Source organism: Struthio camelus, chromosome 3 (assembly GCF_040807025.1).
Source record: "Struthio camelus isolate bStrCam1 chromosome 3, bStrCam1.hap1, whole genome shotgun sequence".
NCBI lineage: Eukaryota > Metazoa > Chordata > Aves > Struthioniformes > Struthionidae > Struthio > Struthio camelus.
In genome coordinates, this window is record NC_090944.1 from 74,446,304 (window position 1) to 74,467,264 (window position 20,961).

Consider the following 20,961-nt stretch of genomic DNA (forward strand, 5'->3'; position numbering starts at 1 on the left):
GAAACATAGCAAAGTAGCACCTTTGTGTACAACTAAAGTACCACTATATCCTTACTTATATCACTGACATGGGACAAAGTTCCCTGGAAATGGGACATCACCCAGAAACAACAGGTCCTGTCCTGCCCTATTCTGTGTTTGACTGGTCTGTACTTGAAGCTGCCTTTGCAAACGTTACATATGACTGCTATTAGAAATAAGGGTAAGTTCCTTTTGAGGAACTACCTGTTCTTTATTATAATTCAATTTCTGTGCAATGATCATGAAGCCATATGCACTAATATTTAAACACTAATAAACTTTCCTCTCGTCTAGCTGGTCTCAATTGCAATTGAGGGGGATATAACACTGCTGCTGCTGCTCCTGTTCCTACTTGTTGTAACTAGGAGCTTTTGTGGTCTGCTGCTGCTCTTCCATTATCTCTGCCTTAAAATTTGAGTCTTAGCTGCTTAACCTAGCTTACATGCCATGCTTACATGGCATCAGAAACAGGCTCTGTACAAATCTCTCTTGTTGTCAGTCCTTTACATGTTCTAGAAGAATTCCATTAGTTTTTTGATTTGTAGCTCCCCACAGATCGTCTTCAGCACAAATACTGAAGTTACTACACTGCCCACAGTTTTTTTTTCTTGCCCTATCTGGCAGGTTCTGATGGTGTTCTGCCAGGTAACTCAGAAATCATTCACATTGGGTCAAAGTGCACAGAAGCCCAAAACTTAGGGAAACTTTCAAGATGTCCATATCAACAACACTGCGTGGAAAAGGAAACAAGAAAGATTAAATTAAAAACACTGATGTGTGTTTTTTTGCCGTTGCTGTATCAAATCACGTCCTGATGGTTCACTCCAAGTTTGGGACACTCTGGGGAACTGGGCATAGATTTTGGTCATGCAATCTGAGATGATGACACTAGCTGTTAAGAAGCTTTGCCCTTCAGCCAGACATTACTGTCCTGCAGGTGTAATGGCCACACTTACATGCTTGCTCTAATTTAATGTCACAGAATAACAGAATCACAGAATGGTTGAGGTTGGAAGGGACCTCTGGAGATCATCTAATCCAACCCCTCTGCTCAAGCAGAGTCACGCAGGTTGCCCAGGATTGTGTCCAGGTGGCTTTTGGATATCTCCAGCGAAGGAGACTCCACAACCTCTCTGGGTAACCTGTGCCAGTGCTCTGTCACCCTCATAGGAAAGAATTTTTTCCTGTTATTCGGATGGAACTTCCTGTGTTTCAGTTTGTGCCCGTTACCTCTCACCCTGTCACTGGGCACCACTGAGAAAAGTCTGGCCCCATCCTCTTGATACCCTTCAGATACTCATACACATTGATCAAGTTCCTCCTCAGTCCTCTCTTCTCCAGGCTGAACAGGCCCAGCTCTCTCAGTCTTTCCTCATAGGAGAGATGCTCCAGTCCCCTCATCATCTTTGTAGCCCTCCGCTGGACTTGCTGCAGGAGCTCCATGTGTCTCTTGTACTGGGGAGCCCAGAGCTGGACACAGCATTCCAGGTGAGGCCTCACCAGAGCTGAGTAGAGGGGTAGGATCACCTCCCTCAACCTGCTGGCAATGCTATTCCTAATGCACCCCAGGATCCCACTGGCCTTCTTGGCCACAAGGGCACATTGTGGGCTCCTGGTCAACTTGTTGTCCACCAGGACTCCCAGGTCCTTCTCCTCAGAGCTACTTTCCAGCAGGTCAGCCCCCAGCCTGTACTGTGGTTTTGTTTGAACTTTAGGTGGGGGAAATGGAGGGGGAGAGAAGGGAGATTGGTTGGGATTAGCAGACTGCAGCATCTTCCTTTCACTCTTCCAGTGTCTTCAGTTCAGTGTTTTTTTATTTTGCAATGACTGGATGTGCCAGAGGGAGCACACCTACAGCTAGTGCTCTGTTAAAAACTTCCTTGTCCCCTTTACATGATGTAAGATTAGCAACTCCTTTCAGTTTTATTCCTGTGACCCCCAAGCCTTTGTTGGTTCTAACTAGCTTCATTACTTCAAAGAGTAAAGAACCAAAACAAATAAGGCTCAAATCAGCTGCCTAAAGGTACGTACTTACTACCTTTGAGATGCCCTCGGATATCCCATTCAGACTCTGCTGCTGGTCCAGAAGAACATTAGTGTCCTGGGTCATTTTTGCCAGCACAGTGTGGATGTCTCAGGTGTCTCAGGGCATCTCCAGTGACACTGAATGCAAAGCAACAAACTCAAGCCCTTAGGTTTCACAGAAGTCCTGTGAAAGATGTCCACTTACTTTTAGTATTTAGCTTGCATTTGGCTCTCTGTTTCCATTTCAGAGTTGAGAATAGGTTTGTGTCCCCCCAAAGGATCCATTTTCCCCAAGTATATCACTGCATCTAATAAAAGATTACAGGCCTCTCTCAGCCTTGCCCTTTGTTTTCCCTGGCAGCAGTGCAATGACATCCTGTGACAATTCTTTCCAGCTTAAATCACTGTACACCTCCTTCTGCAGGAGGGAGTCTGAGGCTGCAAAGATTCAATGAGGCATTTGGACAGGAACAAGTTTTCCTAGGAAGATATAAAAGAAAGTTGGAGGGAAAGCAGAGCAGGATGTATTCATTTTAAGAGGCAGGGATCTGTGATAAATTCCTTAGGTTTTATCGGAGAGGGGGGGCCTGGCCAAAGCAGCTGGGCCACAGCCCCACGCCAGAGCTGGGCAGGCAGCAGCTTGATCAGACCCGAGGTGATGACAGCCTATTAAAGAAGATTTTTTTTTTGGTCTTTTCTGTTTTTTTTTCTCTGCCTGTTTCAAGAAAAACGATTTACTCATTTGGTAATAACTGATGGAGACTGTGAATTACTGAGCTAGCCCCCAGACTAGTGTTTATCTCCTCGCCAATAAATCTCGAAACTGAAGCAATGAAGCTAAGTACCGCTGCTATTTCTGCGTTTTATTTCCATATTAATCAAAACACAGCCACCCCCCCCACCTCCCCTCACAGGCCCCGATTTAGCAGCAGGGGAAAAGGTGCCCCTTAAGGGGACAGCACGGCTCTCATTTGTCAGATGGGGGAATCGGTGGGAAGGGAGAAGGGAGAAGAAAAGAAATCCAACTGAGGGAGTTAAATTGAATGCCTAGGGCCAGGGGGTAGGTGTCAAGCTTGTAGTGAATCCAGGGAGGTGGGGGCAGTGGGGTCCCCCCCACCAGGGGAACTGGGAGGCACTAGGAAAGGAGAGGAAACTGCTTCCCAGTGGGACTAAGAGAGCAGCAGTTTCCATCCCACCCAGATCTGGGGCCCATCAGAAAGCTAATTGATGCACAGCTGAGAATGAACCAGAAACCATTCACCTTGAGTGTGAGTGAGTGAGTGTGTGTGTGTGTGTGTGTGCGCGTGCACGCGCATGTGTATATACACACATATATATGCCTACACATACACATATGTGTGTGCATAGGTATATGAGTATATTTGCATATAGATATATATGTATGTATACACACACTACTTATCTCTACGGTGAAAATTATGCTCCTGTTGGCAGTGTGAAGTCATGGTCTCTCCAGGTAGCAGCAGCCTGTGCTGGGCAGCCCATGCGGTGCTGCTGTAGCCTGGAGCGCACTGCCGTATGTGGGGCTGGGGGAGGCCACCTGGCCATGTCCTGCACCCCCCCTCCCCCGGGGCTCAGGGAGCCCCCAAGACCTGGATGGGGGCACGGTTCCCTGCCATTGGATCTTTCCCAGTTTCCTTTTCCTACCCAGCCCCTGGTTTTCGTCCCTCCTTTTCCCCTCTGGATTTATTATATTTGTTGAGAATGTTTCTGGAGAAGGGGGAAGAGGCACCCCCCAATATACACACAAAAACCCCGCAGATCTCCCTCCTTTCTCTGCAGATGAAGGCCCCGTGGGAATCGTCTCTGGAAGTTTCTTTTTTCTTTTCTCTTTTTTTCTTTTTTCTTCTCTCCTCTTCCTTCCCTTCCCTTCCTTTCCCTTCCCTTCTCTTTTCTCTTCTCTTCTCTTCTCTTCTCTTCTCTTCTCTCCTCTCCTCTCCTCTCCTCTCCTCTCCTCTCCTCTCCTCTCCTCTCCTCTCCTCTCCTCTCCTCTCTTCTCTTCTCTTCTCTTCTCTTCTCTTCTCTTCTCTTCTCTTCTCTTCTCTTCTCTTCTCTTCTCTTCTCTTCTCTTCTCTTCTCTTCTCTTCTCTTCTCTTCTCTTCTCTTCTCTTCTCTTCTCTTCTCTTCCCTCCCCAGTATTTAAAGACCCTAAGGAAGCTGGGCGGGGGACCAGAGCCCCGCCGGAGCGGCCACCGCAGCGCCCGGCAGCGCCCTGAGCCCTCGGGCAGGAAGCAAACCGGGGGCAGCCGGTGGAAAGAGGCCGGTGAGCGACCCTGAAAGCCCCGGGAGAGCCCGCGTCCGGGCCGCAGGGAGCCCCCCGAGCCGGCGGGGCGGGAGGGAGGCGCCGGTGCCTGGAGTGAGGGACGGGACACGGAGCTGCTGGGTTTTCTCTTTTACTGGCAGAGGTTTCCTCCTCCGTACGCGGCAACCTCCCCGAGGGCGCTTCCACGGGGTCGCGTCCTCACGTGGCTTGGGGTTTTCCCGCATCGGAAAAGAGAATGAAACGGCATCTCTGCGGATGTGCTTTTCTTTTTCCCCTTTCCAAGGGTCGGGAAGTCAAACCAAGGAGGCGAGAAGTCTCGTATCGCACCGGTATCCTGGCGTGCCGCCGTGAGCTGCCCGGGGCAGGGCGGGCTCCGGGGACGCGTGGTTAAAGCTCCTTCCTCGGGCACTCAAAAACCGGGCTCTGCGCCGTGCAGCTGCTTGAGGGCTTTTGCTCTGGAAAAGCAAAGAGTGGTTTTGTGCGCCACCCTCTACCCTTCCTAGGAGCGCCAGGGCTGGGAATGAGCCCTGAGCAGCGCCCTGAGCCGGAGGGCTTTGGGTGCGCAGTGAAGTTAAGGGAAACAGGAAAAATAAGGCAGAGTCTTGCAGCTGCAGCAGCGGCACTTGTTTTGCTTCTTTCCACCAGCGCCAGAGGTAGGAGGGAGTGGATTTGCATGTAGTGGCTGGCTGGAAGGGATGAAATGCGATCAAACCTCCCTTTGGTTCAGGCAGAGCTCCCTCCGGTCCCCAGGACCGCAGGGGGCCCGGGGATGCTTTTGGGTATGTGAGCTGGAGTGCTTTTTGGTAACTCGGCCACGGCCGGACAGGACCCAGGCACCTGCCTCCGGGCTCCCCAGTGGCTCTCCTGGGACGCAGGGAAACTTCTGCCTGCTCTCGGCTGTGCCTGACAGCCCAGTCCCGCCACAGGCCCCGCAAGCTGCTGCCGGGAGCTGCTGGGGCCAGCTCCGGCCAGGCGAGACCTCCCCTAAGGCAGCCCCCTCGGCGGCTCCGCTGCTGCCGGGGGGAGGCGCAGCTTTGCGCATAGCTGCATTAGCCCCCGGTCCGGGGGGGCTGCAGAGGGGCCGCCAGCCCCACAACTGGCCCCTTCCCCTCCGCCACCAAAGCCGCAGGCTGCCTCTGCCAGCCGGGCTGGGGGGGCTCTGCCAGTGGCTGTATAGGGCCGGCGGGGGAGCTGGGGGCGGGACCGAGGCCAGCGCCCCGCACCGAGCCCGCAGCCCGTCCCGTCCCATCCCGGCAGAGCCGCTCCGCCGCGCCGCCTGCCCGGGCACCGCACCGAGCCCGGACTGCGCCCCCCGCGCCGGAGCCGGCAGGGCTGCTCCGGGGCGACAGGCAGGCCGGGTGCGGGGAAAGGAAACCCTCCTGAAAGGCTGAGGGAGTGTGCACAGCTGAAAATGGAAAGGAGGAAGGAAAGGAAAGGAAAGGAAAGGAAAGGAAAGGAAAGGAAAGGAAAGGAAAGGAAAGGAAAGGAAAGGAAAGGAAAGGAAAGGAAAGGAAAGGAAAGGAAAGGAAAGGAAAGGAAAGGAAAGGAAAGGAAAGGAAAGGAAAGGAAAGGAAAGGAAAGGAAAGGAAAGGAGAGGAAAGGAAAGGAGAGGAGAGGAGAGGAAAGGAGAGGAAAGGAGAGGAAAGGAGAGGAAAGGAGAGGAAAGGAAAGGAAAACTGCAGCAGTTTTCGATCATCTTGTTGAGGTGCTGGAAGGATTCGTTGAACACAGAGTGATCTTTTTACAACATGATTCGTTAGTTTGGTATGTTTTCGGGGCAAATATAGCTGTCCTTCTGATTTTAAAAAAAAAATTGTGTAAGCATTCTTACGTCTTAATGAATTAGTTGTTATAATACTCAATGGCTCGTTCATCAGTATGATTATCTTAGGTACCTTCGAAAAGTTGTCCCATATCTCGATTTAAATGCCACCTTCTCACCTGTCAGTACTGAGCTTTCTGGGAAAGGGAGTCGGGGTCCCCATGTTCCTTGAAGTCCCTCCTCAACAGCCCCTCCATCACTCGGCAGCACGAATCACCAAGGGGGAACCGTCCCCCATTTGCCTGCCTAAACCCGGTGGAAATAAGCCCCTGCAAAAGCACTGCTTCTCCTCGGTCTGTCCACAGTCCCTTGGCTCCGGAGGACAGCTTCTCCCCTGCCAAACCGGGAATTGCTGCTGGCTCAGCAGCAGGACCCTTTCTCCTCTGCATCTGCCCTGGGGGCCGGGCAGCCCGTCCGCTGGGAAGTAGCGAGCGGGGCCGCGTCCCGGGGGATCTCGCTTGCACCGCGGGGTCCAGCAGCAGGGACCGCTTCCCTAGGGAGCATCCTCTCCTGCTCTTGCTGAGCACCGTTTTGCTCGCGGAGTATCGCGCCCCGTCGCGGAACTGTTCACTTTTACAGTTATTTTCAGGCTTCGATTTCCCTCCTGGAAGAGCTCTGACAGCTGGATGTCCAGAAAAAAAGTTGTTGCCCCTTTTTAGTTATAAACGCGTCTGTCCCCTTTTGCACCAGCTCTGACTGCGGCCCGTCCTTCCTGCCGCTTAGCAATCGCCTGATGGCCATTAGTTTCTGAATTCATACGTACTTCCAGCACTATATAAAAAAGAGAGAGCCCTATAATTCAAAGAACGCACTTACACACACACAGGGACGTTTGGACAATTGCTTTCGTTTTTATTGCTATTTCCAAGGCAGTGTGACTCGTGAGCCACACAAGTAGATTTACCAGCCTCCTCCAGCTGGCTCAGAAAAGTCACAGCGAAACCCAAAGCTATCAAATACGTATCCTTTTCTCAGTTTATAGTCCCAGACAAAGGCGAAACCAGCAGCTTGTATTTCATTTTTTTATTTGGAAATCTCACCCAGAAACACTGGTCAATAATAAATATATCGATAGTTATCAAGAATATATAAAAAATAAAGACACGGTGTTGTCTTTCAGGCCCTAACCAAAAATAAACAAAAGGAATTAATAATAGCAGTTTTTCAAGCAAATGCCCGGAAAAACATACCGAAAAAGAAATAAACACCAAAAAATTCCGATTTAGTAATACAAGTCACCGATCTGGAAAGAGCAGACCCCGCATGCAAAAAAAAAAAAAAAAAAAAGGAGAAAAAGAAAAGAAAAGAAAAGAAAAGAAAAGAAAAGAAAAGAAAAGAAAAGAAAAGAAAAGAAAAGAAAAGAAAAGAAAAGAAAGAAAAACGAAAGGAAAATAAAAGCTAACAGAACAAAACCAAAGCCAACAAGGGAAATAAGCGACGAGGACCCCAGCCAGCTGAACTAGTACACTCCACTAAGAGCAGGAGATGAAGATTTGGCAAAACAGACCTGGAGGACGGTTGTGTTGTATTTTGCACAGTTTCCCTCTCTTTTTTTTTTTACTTCAAGCAGACACAGAGGGAAGAAGAAGAAGAACTGCAAACAAAACCGCATCGCAGCCAAGTCTGAAATAAACTTTAGTAAATTCACTATGAAGTCCTTGTTACAAGGAAAACTGCATCATTGCCTGTACAACACGTTTAAGAAGATTCAGTTAGAAGCATGCATGCACTCTTTTTGAGCTACATCGGGACTCCACTATGCTTCCAGACCCCGGTTTGGAGCAGAAAAAAGATTTTTGAGATGTTGCCGTTCAAAAAGAAAAGAAAGGAAAATCCCGGAAAAGAAGAAGAAGCCCCAAACCGATCTCATCGTCTCTGAGTAGCTGCGAACACTACAATGACAACCATGTCTTTTTTTCTCATCCATTTAAAGGAAATATTTACATTTTATTACCACGAGCGGCATTATTATTATTCTTTTTACAGCTGGGATTTGTTTATTTGTTTGTTTGTTTCGTTTTAGCGTAATAAGAAAACGCCGCCCCAGAAGCCGCCTAAAACATTACCTTTGCAAGGTCCTTGCTACACTAAGCCCGTGCGAGGCGAGGGCTGGGCAGGGGCCGGGGCCGGCCGGGAGGGGGTAGTGAGGGGGGCCTGCCGCAGCCCCCCGCCCCACCGCCACCCCCCGGGCCCGCGGGGCAGCGCCGAGTCACTTGAGCAGGTCCTTGGTGTCCCCCGCGATGCGGGCCATGCTGGAGGCGCTGAGGGCCGAGAGGTGGGGAGGGGGGGGCACCTGGCAGATGGTGCAGGGGCACGGCAAGCCCGCCCAGTGCTGGAAGCCGCTGCCCAGCTGCAGGCCCGGGGGAGTCGAGGGGGTCTTGAGCAAGGAGTGAGGGGGCCGGATGGTGCCGAGGGCCGGCAGGGAGGCGGGCAGCGAGGTGGGGGTGCTGGCGGAGGGACAAGGCACTGCCGAGGATGGGGTGCACCTGGTGCACAGCGCTGGCAGCATGCGGCGGGTGCCCGGCTGAGTGTCCCACCGTGCCACAGTGGAAGGCGGAGTGGTGCCCCCCGTAGATCTCCCCCACCAGCCTCTTCATCTCCTCCAGCGAGCTCGTGAGCATCAGGATATAGTTTCTGGCTAGCAGGAGGGTGGCAATTTTGGAGAGCTTCCGCACGGAAGGTCCGTGGGCGTAGGGCATCACCTCCCGCAACCCGTCCATGGCGAGGTTGAGGTCGTGCATCCTCTTACGCTCCCGGCCGTTGATCTTCAGCCGCAGCTGCTGCAGGTCCTGCTCCGAGAGCTGCTTCTTGATTTTGTACTTGCTGCCTTCCCCTCCGGCCTTGGAGCCGGTCCTGGAGAGGCCTTCCCCGGACATCTTCTGCACCAGGTCGTTCTGGGTGGAGGAGACAGAGTTGAGCCGACTGTCTTGGTGGTGGTGATGGTGGTGGTGGTGGTGGTGGTCTCTCAGATACATCTCATCCATGTCTGGCGAGGAAGCTCTGCTGGAGACAGAGCTGGAGTCAGAATTCATTGTATTCAGGCTTCTGAGCAAGAAACTTCCCTGCTCTGGATGTGGCAGAACAAGACAACTCTTCGTTAAAAAACAACGAAAATGAAACAAAAAATAAATAAACAGACGGCAGGCTCTTTGACAAAAAACTCAAAATGCTAAAGGAAGAAGAAAAAAGCCCCTCAGCCCACTCTCTCTCCAGTCTCTCCCTCTCTCTCTCTCTCCCCCTTGGTTATTCAGCCTGTTTACAGGATGGCTAGTTAGTGTATGCTTGGACTAACCTCAGCCTGAAAAAGAGGGGCTTTTATAGAGCTGCAGCAGAGAGCAGAGACAAAAGGAGCCCTCCTATGTATAATGGTCTAGTTAGGATGACGTGCCATTATTCAGGGCGGTGCGCTTTGACTGTCCCATTTAGCAAGGACCCCTATTCATATTCATTGTGGTGCCACCCGGGACACCTCAGCCATGGACCATCAGGAGTCAAGGAGACACAAAACCCCTCTGATTGACACCACACACTCATCGCTCCGTGTGCACGCCATCTCCTCCCCCTGCCCCTAATTTCCAATATAAAACCGCATCCCGTCTACAGTAGGGAGGCCAGGGGCTGCGGGGGGATGTGTGCCTGCGCGGGGCCGGCGGGGAAAGCCCGGTCCCGGGCGGCAGCGGGCAGGAGCAGCCCGGGGAAGTCCCCCTACCCGCCGGGGGGGGATCAGTCGCCCACGTCCCGCAGCGTACCCGGCTCCAGGGGCTGCTCCCCGCTTTGTTTTCGTTTCCCTCCCCCTCCCCCGGTCCCCCCCGTCTAGGGTTTCTTGTGTGGCACCGGCTCTCCCTCGCTTTGCCGGGCTCTTCGCAATTGGCTTCTACCTGGCTCGCCGCTTTGTTTAAAGGAGCGATAACTAGCGTCGCGGGCAGCCCGCGCACAGCCTCCGCGGAAAGATGCGCGCTGGGAAACCCGCCTCCCTGTGGGCGAGCGGCTCCCTTTAAATAAACGGGGAAGCGGAGCGCGGTGCCACGCCGGTGCGCCTGGCCGCGACGGCGGGGGCCGCCGGGGCCGCGGGGGGCGAGCGCCGGGGCAGGCGGCAGTCCCCGGGCCTCGCTCGCCCCGCGGGGAGCGGAGCTGCCGGAGGGGCGGGGGGAGGCGGGGGGGCTACCGGAGCCCGCCGCCGAGGGGACCGAGAGGCTGCCTTCAAGCCCTGGACACACGCAGGCGGACGGGGAGCCAGCCCCGAGGGGGAGCGTTGCAAAAGAGCCAGAGGTGTTTGCGCCAGTAAGTAAGCGGCTGTCGCCTGGACGGGACAGTCTCTCTGCGGCGGCGGGATGGGGAAAGGAGGGGGAGCACCAGGGGCCGGCGGACGGCGGCGCTGCCCGGCGGGGCTTGCGCGGTGCCTGGAGCAGGTGCGACTCTGCCCCAGCGCTTGGGGCCGCGCTGAACATCCGCCGGGCGTCAGCGCTGCCGCTGCCCCCGGTGTGGGCCGGGACGGCTCGGGAGCGCGTGGGAGGGACAGGCTCGGCCCAGCTGCGGGGCTGAGAGTCCCACGGGGGCAGGAAGAGCCTGTCCGAGACGTGTGTGCGCCCGACGGCAGGAGAGTGGCGCTTGCTCGGGTGTTGCCAGCCCCGGGATGCGCCGGAGCGGTGAGCGTCAGTGGTGCCAGCCGCGACGGGGCGGGAGCTGCCCGGAGCTGCCCCGGGTCAGCCCGCTGCGACCAGCGGGGCACAGGGGCGCCCAGCGCCGCGCCGGCTGCAGGCAGAGACGGCTGCCGGCGTTTCCCGGCGGGACTAGGCGGGCCGGGCCCGGGAGAAAGAAGCCTCCCTGGCGTGATCTCCTTCCTTCAAAAATCGTCTCCAAGCCCCGAGGAAAGAGGGACACTTTTATCCAGCTGAGTCCGACTGTGCTTGGTCTGCTGAGGAAAATTAAAGCCTTCTGATTTTCAGCACTGTCAGTAGATCCCGCGGTGAGAAGGAGAGGAGGAAAGAAAAGAAAAGAAAAGAAAAGAAAAGAAAAGAAAAGAAAAGAAAAGAAAAGAAAAGAAAAGAAAAGAAAAGAAAAGAAAAGAAAAGGAAAGAAAAGGAAAGGAAAGGAAAGGAAAGGAAAGGAAAGGAAAGGAAAGGAAAGGAAAGGAAAGGAAAGGAAAGGAAAGAAAAGGAAAGGAAAAGAAAAGTTACTTGAATGAGAGACGAGGCGAATCACCCCTTGTTTAGAAGACTGTTTCACAGAAATAACTGAACGCTCCTCCAGGTTATCACGCGTCCGCTGCGAGAGCCGTAAATCCATCCCTCTCTTTCCCTATCTGAGACGTTTGCCGGACAAACCGCGGCCGGCCCGTGCCCCCGCCCCGTCCCCGCGGACTCCCGCCGCCGCGCCCGCTGCCCCCCTCACGGAGCCGGGCGCCGTCGGGGCTCCCACGGGGGAGGCGCCGGCGGCCCGCGGCGGCTCCCTCTCCGCACACCAGGTCTGTTCTGGCCTAGCCGCTCCCCTGGGTGCTCCGAGGGGAGCCCGGGCGCTCCTCTCCGCTTTTCCCTCCCGGGGACGTTTGCACCGGACTGCAATAAACGACCAAGCGCCGCCGCCAAATTTAAAACGGCGAAAGAGCCAGGCCGTCGAAATCTATCGGCGTAGCCACTTCACAGCCTGTTACTGGCTAATCAATCGGCCGTTCATCACCCGGCTCGTTAGCGTTTCGGAAGGAAAGTGTGACGGTGCTGCAGGAGCGGGGGCGGGGGGGAGGAAAAGCCGCGTCCGCAGGAGGAGCGCGGCCCCGGCGCCGCCGAGGGCACGGCCGCCCCGCCGAGGGCACGGCCCCCACCCGCCTCCCGAGCTGCAGCCTGCCCCGGCCAGAGCCAGCTCCGGCCCGTGACACGGCTCCTGCCCCCTCGGAGGAGAAACGCAGCCCCACCGGGCTTGGAAACCCGGGACTGGGGGAGGGCAGGTGGCTTCCGGCGGTGGAGGTGGACGGGGCGGACGGCGAAGCCCTTGAAGGCGACACAGTCCCGGCCGGCGGGGCCCGGAGGTGCCGGCCGGCGGCGGGCAGCGCGGCCCGGTGCGCACCCCCCGGGGTGCCTTGGGGCGGCGGGCAGGGGGCGGCAGGGCCACGGAGCCTCTCCCCTCCACAGGGGCGGCGGTGGCCGCGCTGGGGCCGGGGCGAGGGGGCAGCGGAGCCTCCACCCCGCCGGCGCTTTGGAGGATCCCGCAGCCGGCCCTTGCTGAGACGGCTGTAGGCGGCAGGCGAGAAGGTGCCGTCGAGGGAGCAATAAGGAACGGTGCCGTCCGGCCTGCGCTGCGGCCCCGGTGCTTCACCGCGGGGCGGGACTGGCCCGAGGTGGGACGAGAAGGAAAGGTCAGGCCGCCAGCGGGAGCAACGTGACGGCCCCATTTCTGCTCGCCCGCCTGCCCGGCGATGTCGCTGCTCCCCAGCGCCCTGTGGCTGGTTGGAAGCGGGGGTCCCGTTTGCCCGGTTGCAGCGTCCTCCGCTCGGGACGGGGCTCTGTTTGGAGTGGCGTTAGGGCAAGGGAAAGATCTGGGAAAATAGCGCGAGGTTGAATCCCGGGCACAGGAAGGCTCGCCAGGGATGGGGTCCCTCCCGAAGCCGTGACGGAAAGGGCTACATTGCTCCCAGCGCGATTGCTGAGTCCTGACCTTGTCCAGGGCTTTGCGGCTTTCCGGGGCTGCTTGCCTTTGCCTTCTGGCGAGGCAACTTTGCCAGAGAAGATTGAGAGAGAGAGAGAGAAAGGCAGAGAAGAGAAGAGAAGAGAAGAGAAGAGAAGAGAAGAGAAGAGAAGAGAAAAGAGAAGAGAAGAGAAGAGAAGAGAAGAGAAGAGAAGAGAAGAGAAGAGAAGAGAAGAGAAGAGAAGAGAAGAGAAGAGAAGGAAAAAAGGAAAAGAGCAGAGAGCTGTCGGAGCAGCAGCGGTACCCGTGGCAGTGCGGCTCCCGGGCGCAGCACGGACCCGGCCCAGCCGCCTGAACGCGGCCGCGGTGGCCCCGCCGGCGGTGCCTGCCCGCCCTGCGCGGCCGCCCGGAGCCTGCCCCGAGCCAGGCTGGCTGCCGGGCCGGGGACGCAGCCCGCCCTGCGCGGGGCACGCAGCGGGGCGCGGGTCCGCGCACGGGGCGCTGAGCGCCCCCGCGCTCACCCACGCTCGGACGGTGCCGCAGAAGTTTTGTAAGTGACAGCGATCCCCGCCGAAGGCCGCTTCGGACGGGGCTGTTCAGGAGGTCACGGCACGCCGCTCTCCCGCTCCGGTCGGGAGTAAAACGCACTTGATTTCAACGAAATTAAATCCCAGGATTCAGAAAATCAAGTGTGTCAATAACCGGGGGAATAGGAGAAGGGAGAAAATTGCAGCTAAACTGTGCAAAGTCAAATTACCCTCCCCCCCCTTTAACTTCTGTTTTCATAAAGGGAGAGAAATTTGGTGAGGGAAGGAAGTGTATTTTTCGTGGGAAAGGTAAACTCCCCAGAGTGTGCGGAGTATCATTTGCCAGACGGTCTCCGAGCACTGCCCGCGCTCATCCTACGCGGACGTGAAACGCAATTCATGCGTAACTGAAAGTTTAATCGTAACGGCGTCTAAACGCACGACTGCAACTTGCAATTCATGGGACAGCTTTGATTTTCCGAGGTATCTCACAGTGGAAATTATGAGTTTTTAAATATAGTCTATCGGATTTTAAATAATGAATGAACTTCAAGGCAGAGCCTAATTTTAAATTCTTATAGAGTTTGGTGTGGAAACGTAATGTACTTTTCCCACATGCAGTACAAGTATGAGAGAATTAACAAGCAACTCAGGATCTGATTCATAATATAAAGACCGATTAAATCAGTATTACGTATTTTTCTTGTGAGCTTAGTAGAAGGCTATAGTTTTGGCTTTGCTATCTCAGTTTGCTTTTAATTTAATTAGGACTGTGCTTGAAAACTGTGCTTTTAGTATAAAATTAGTTATATATTTTAGTAACATAATAATGTAGTTACTCATACTAAGAACAAAACACAGATCACTGCTTAAGAAGAAAGTCAGCTCTCAGCCAGCTCTCTCTGAGATGAATGTTGCTACAAATTATTGTACTTTATCATATTCGAAGCTAAAGCTTAAATTTGCTTGTGTTTCATTTTATTTAAGAGAGGACAGCCAAGATTCCTCAACTGCATGCTGGTTTTGTTCAAAATTTATTACTGGATTGCATTTAGACCAACAGTATAATTCAGATATATAGTATCTCATCATTTGACACTTTTGACATTACCAAAGTGAATAGGCTGAAAGTCTATTTTAATTCTTGTTATCACAAATCTATTTTCTAGAAATAGATTTGACCATACGGTGGGGGCAGTATCAAATTCCCTTATGACTGAAGGGATTAGAAGGCTGTCCTAAAATACTGTAGTTCTCCAGTCAAATAAACCTGGAGATAATTCCCCACTGTCTGGATTCTGTTCATATATTTTCGAACCCATTGGCCTGAATGAGTCAGAACAGTTCCTTTTATATTACTATGCTCCTGGAGCCCTTATTTTGGTCATCCTTCAGATGACTGCAGGATGGGGCCCATACTAGCTAACTGCTTCCTAGGATAATATAACATTACAGAAAAATAACTGAGGGGTAATTAATGGGCATTTCAGAAGCAATTGATGAAGGATGGCATTTTATTTTCTGTATTTAAATAGACTTCCAAAACTTCCTGAAAAGAGGTAGAAAAATCTAGTAATCAAATTTAAAATGTCAAAGACTAATTAGTCTAATTAGAGGTGTGTAAATTGTTAATCCTCTGATACGTGACATTTGTTACCAAAGCCTGAAATTGGTTTCTGTAAACAATAAAACCCCTTAATCAACAGTTTGCAATTCATTCCCTTATTTTGTCTGTAGCAAGTGCATCTGAAGCCTACATTTTATTTTATTAGAAGATTATAGTAAATCAGTTTGAATTTTTCCAAAGCTATCAGATGTGCCGTGGTATTAGCCAAATGTGAAATAACTTGCTATCTTTGGAATGTAAGAAGAAAAAACTGCCAGTACTGTTGAATATGCATCCACTAAATTGCTTATATTTAGATGCTTGGTAAAATTTGTAGTACCTCCAAAATATTGAAAGCATTCATCAGTGTACAGAGCTAAGACTGTGACGCACTCTCCACATATGCAGAAAGGGCTAAATCTGGCATTCTTGTCTTAAACAAACTTGTTAATTCATTTGAAATCAAGGCTGGTTGTACTGCGTTCAAGCGTGGTAACACTGTTCGGAGGCCTGTATTTATTTTCTCTTTTGCCTTTACGTTCTGTGTCCTCAAATAATAGTCATACCTAAAATGCTAGCATTCTCATATAGGAGAGATTTCTTTGTCTTTCTTTCTTGTCCCTCACATCACTTACAGTTGTTTGCACCTACATCTCTATGAACTTTCTCCAGCTCCTATGCTTAATACAGAAACTTGTCCACAGACTTTTAAAGAATGCTTTCCCTCTTTGCTTTAGTAGATAGTCGATGGTTACTGAGTTAGCTTTGAAGTCACACAGGCTATTTAGGTATCAGCTATAAACAAAGTAAGAGACAGAGAGTACATGAGACTACCGGCAAACCCTCCTCAGCAGAAATCCTGGATATGCTGCCTTTTTATAAGCTTCTCAACTGTGTAAAGTTATCTTTGGGCCACAGTGAAAACATTAATGTTATAAAGACTAAAGATTCAAATATTTTGCTATCTAAAAAAGAAATAAGTTTAATTAGATTCATTTTTTTAAAATCAGTATAGTGAAAACAAATAAAGCCATAGAAATTATTGAATAACTCTTCCGCTGGATATTAGAAAGCAGGGATGGCTCATTAAAGAGAAAGAAAAAAACCTTGTCTCATTTTGTATCTCAATTTTAAACAATGCACGTCTCAAGTGAATATTTACAGGTTGTTAATAGGCTAGTACATATTCTAGAAGACACAACAAAAATTATCTGCAGTCTATTCACAAACCTTTGCCATGTCTCAGTGTTCGGGGATGGGCGTAAGGGCTGCCTTCACCAGTCTTGAATAGAACCCTATTGTGTGGGTTTGTTCCATTGGAATCAATGGGACAACATGTGCAATGAGATGCTAATGAACACCAGCGATGATGGCAAAATCTGGCCCGGCTAACACGTAAGGCTCTTCTTATAGGTTAATTCCAAGTCTCTTGCTATGTTACTTTTAGTCAAGCTGTTGAAACTTTGAAGGTGCAGGGAGGCTTTACTGTATGAAGTAAGGTTTTTTTTGCATCGTTTAAATCATGTTTTCCCTCTCTATAGTTTGAATCACTCTCCAATCTCACCTTACTTAAAGTTGTAGCTCAAATCAGGCAGTTCATTTTTAGTGGTAGTTGCACTGCTAATATAGATGTGTTTTGATAAATGGAAAATAAAACACACTGAAGCAAAACAACATAAAGTGCAATTGCAAATAGAAGAATGATGGTCAGAAAGCAGGCACATGAGAAAGCATAGTGTTGGAAGTGTGTAGGCCAATGGTCATTGCCCCACCACACCTGCAGGAAAAAAAAGAAAGGGAAAGCTCATCTTTCTGAAATGTATGTTTCTTGCACAAAGCCGACAAAAATCCCTGGAACCTCCTACGCTTAAAACTAAGCACACGGCCCTTGTTTCATGAGAGACTAGGGAAGTGCAGGGCCCATCAGCACTATTTCTTGAGCTGGAGGTTCTTCAGCCTAGGTCAAGATGGATTATCAGAATGGGCCACTTGACTAGAAAATACACAGATGTACCGATATAATACTGGTAGCCCATGTTTCCTGAGAGCTTGTAGCTGGCTTGAAAGTGCTCAGGTGCTCGGTAATGAGGATTGTAAAAGACCTATCTCTGTCTCTTAAGACAGAGAAAAGAGACAGAGAGAAGGAAGGAAAACCAGGTCCACTGACACCATCTTTTTCTCATCAGCTTATGGCAAAAGTTAATTATTAATTACTGAAACATTGACAAACTGTGGTGTTTGTTTGCTTATTATGGGGCCTGCCAAGGACAGAATCAAACTTTCCTGAGGCTGACTGATATCTCTCTGTTTCAACAGACTCCGAATTCAGGCCCCTAAAATTCAAATTACCAGTGCAGTTCCTTGCAATAAAGAACCGGTGAGTACTGTAAGGAAGAACTGAATTACTCCAATGAGATCATTTAGTTTTTAAACAAAAATGCTTTAATTGGGGGCAAGCCCTTTCATATTTGTTTCCCAGGAAGGAAATTGATTAGTGAAATGTTAATAATAAGATCTAAAAAGAGCCCATTCCAGCCATAGACATAAAGCCCAGCTAAGGGGAGGTCACATTTTTGTTTCAGCCACTGATGCTGAGTAAAATTGTTTTTTGTGGGAAGAATATGCGAGTGAAAAGCAAGCCATCTTCACTATTTCCTAATAGTTCTTCTGTAGCCATTTCTCTTGTTATTCTTCTGTGCCTGAACCAAAGCTCAGTGTCCAGTAGGAACAGCTTCATGTATCCAGGTCCAGAATGAAGCCATTATCTCTTTCCCTTTATCAGTAAAACACTTCCTCACACGAAGTGTGAGGCTTAACAGGCTCCCTGATGAACCACTACTTTCATCTGGAATTCAGTGGCTTGAGATACTGTCAGCAAATCTAATTTTGAGAGGAAAATCAGGGGAAATGAATGATTCCTTGGTGAAGGTTAGCTCTGCTGAATACTCTACCCAGCAGTAGGAAATGCCATGTAATCATGCTACTGGCTAGGAGCTCAGGAAAGAACGGGACATTGGGAGCTACAGTCTTTCATCTACCAGTTTGTCCGTAGGGAAACTGGCAGTTTGCGCTGCCCTTATGCCACTCCCTCATCTCTTTTGGGTATTTTGTATGTTTGCCCAGGGGAGAGCTCCAAGGCTCTTCCAAGTACAAAGAAATGTCATTTTGGAGAGGCATGACACCAGCACAAAATGAGGAAAATCCTTTGCCTCTTAATTGCCAGAACATCAATTCACACAAAGGCAAATAAATATTTTATCCTAACCACTCATCAGTAGTGTAGTCTCCTTGTGTAATTATCAGTGGTCTGCTATTTTCCTTGACAGTTATTGTTTGTAGTTCTGCGAGATCAGCAGGCACAGGGAAGATGGAGAAATCAGTAAGGTATGAAGAACCTTCATTTACCTGTATAGACAGGTAAAGCTGATGGGAAAGGGCAGCAGCAATGATAAAGAGTAGCAAGAGGTTCTACATATTTTTAATTTTAGCGCTCTGCATGACAGCTGTCCACAGCTGCAGTAGAAAATAAATATTTTTGTCACTTCTAAAAATAATATTCTATTTAAAATGAAGGTCACAGGTGTGTATGCTTTGAGTTGTCGTTTCTTCACATTGGCTTTGATACTAAGTGAATGTCTTCTCCACTACTGGCAGGTACTTGAAATGGATGATGAATGTGTAGCAGCTCTGGATTCTGTCAATATCGCCACCTCCTCGCTAAACTGCGGAAGACTAGTCTTGCATTATTAGTGTATGTGAACTGCCCTGGACTCCCTGGAGATTTGGGACACATATACAGACCTGATATTCTCCCCACTTTTAATGGTTTCCACCCGTCTCAAATCCCATACTGTAATTTGGGCACTGCAAAATTTTGTAGATTATCAAAATCACCAGAACTCCAACACTTATCTCCTTTAATCTGGGCATTCATGGTACTCTTCCCCATATATTTTTTATCTGAAGTCACACTTAGATAAACCTTGGAGTTGCAAAAATGGCAAATTAACAAAATATTAGTTCAAACTTGCCCATCTTACTCATGAGAATAAAGATCTACTGAGCTGACTTACTGGTGGTATTAGTAGATTACTATCAAACATACTGACTGCAGATAATACTCTCGCAGAACTCAATGCCTTTTAAAAATAAAATCAAATAGAAATAATTAAGAAAGCATCTATAATATTTTAGCAGAAATTCAGTCTCCTTCAGCCTACTTGACATACTCTGAATTTTCATTCCTGGGCTGAAAATTGTAAAAAAAAGACACACTTATCTCAAAAAAAAAAAAAGATATTCTGCATGGTATGAAAAGAATTATTTTCTTTCATCTGGGTATATATGCTCCTGCCTCTTCTAAGTCATAGCAAACAATATAGTATTCCACAAGAGCTTTTATCCTAGTGAGCAGAAACTAACTGAACAAAAGAATGAATTAATTAATTATTGGATGAATGTATTAAAAAAATTCCACCTGCTCTGATCCAAAAATCTCTCACTCAATTGTAGAGAGGTTTGTTACTTTGACTGATATTAAAACCTTCCTCTTCATTTTTAAACAATACGATTTGTTTACTATTGCAGTGATTGCCAACATGCAAACTATGTAACAAAGACTGTGCTTTTACTATCAGGAAATTACCACTGTCATTGCCCTAAAGGCAATGAAGAAGGTCTATCAAAAATGGAAGAGGAAATCATAGATTTTTCTATTGCTTTTTAGGAAATGCCTAAAACACTTGCTTAATCTTAAGGCATTACTTTGTCCACATGAATAGTTTACTTACACATGTGAGTAGTTTAACTTAGTGTGAGCAAAGGGAGAATAGGAGAATTTTATAGGATCATGCCTTTATGTTCTAAAACCAGTCATGCTTCCTTTTCTTCAGACAACAGAAAAGAAATAGTTGTAAAACATTGCACAAGAGAGGGCCTTTGTTTATGTACCAAACCTGAGCAGAGATTGCTAGAAGTTCATAGAATGAACTTCTAAAATGAAAACCAGGAAAATTATGATACTTCTGTCTTCTTGTCAGTGCACGATTGAGTGGGCTATACTATAGAGACCCACCAGTGTTACTGAAGCAAAAGAGCTTGTGGCAAGGGGTTGCTGGTGCTGCATCATGCTGGATTAAACAGAGGGAAGAATTTGTTTATCCTCAGAAACCACAGCTTTAAACACTGATAAAAAAGCACTGTCCCTCTCAGGAAGGTGCTGAAATGCAAAGCCAGCGCTCAGCTCCTTTTCTCTCTCTTGGTGGCATTAGAAAGTGTAAAGCTTTGAATACCAATTGCTTGAACTGGACATATGTGAATCTCTTCTAATCCTACTAATCCCGTCCCCAAGTGCTTCTTTGTATGTGGAGGCAACACACATAGATCTAAGTGAAAGTGGCCATAATCCTGGAAATGTGGAAAAATGTCCCAGTGTGGGAGTTGGGAGAGGGAAAAGCTCCCTAGCAGAGGGGACCTGCTGGAGAAAGCATTGTCTTTGTGGGGTGAGCGAGGGGCAGCAGTGGGGGCAGGGAAGCTATGAAGGAGATCTCTCACCTTTTCTGAGCTGCTAGGAGGAAAGCAAACCCACCCAGCAGGAAAGCTCCCTTGCAAACAGCCATCGCACACTTGAGCAAACCCACAGAACTGAGACAAAGTTTCCAAATGCTGGGAAATTCACCCACCGGCAGCTTTCAGCAGTGTGAGCTCAGCAGGCTAGGCACTAATGTGCTGACTTCATTATTTCCCAACCTCGCTGCTCTGAAAGGCAGATTTGTTGATGGAATTGTGGGCTATCGCTCCTACTCTGGACACAAAGATATGGAGGGGATTGGGATCTCAGCCCCAGGCAAAGGTCTGACTCTCAGTCTTAGTGACGACCCTTTTACTCTGAGCACAAGTGAGAATCAGGCCGTGTAAGCAGATGTCTTTGCCAAACACTAACAAGGCAACGGAGAAGTCAGTTTACAAGCGATCACTTGTATTCATTCAGCTCTCTGGAAACTGATTTCAGACTTCAAATCTAAACATCTAAACATACATAAGTAATAGAATAGACTGA

The 20,961-nt window shown here is 49.6% G+C and overlaps 1 protein-coding gene and 1 long non-coding RNA gene across 2 annotated transcripts in view; one reads left to right on the forward strand and one right to left on the reverse strand.

Annotated features, from left to right (window-relative positions):
• Positions 1–8,361: 8,361 nt before the first annotated feature.
• Positions 8,362–20,961, reverse strand: part of OLIG3 (oligodendrocyte transcription factor 3) — a 29,849-nt gene continuing 17,249 nt past the window's right edge. The window contains 2 exon segments of the mRNA XM_068936455.1: positions 8,362–8,608; positions 8,610–9,219. Coding sequence (XP_068792556.1) covers positions 8,362–8,608; positions 8,610–9,184 — 822 coding nt within the window. The 5' untranslated portion in view covers positions 9,185–9,219.
• On the forward strand, positions 10,297–19,462 carry LOC138066755 (uncharacterized). Its single transcript, XR_011140232.1, has 3 exons — positions 10,297–10,433; positions 17,220–17,280; positions 18,558–19,462. It is a non-coding gene; the product is annotated as an uncharacterized lncRNA (long non-coding RNA).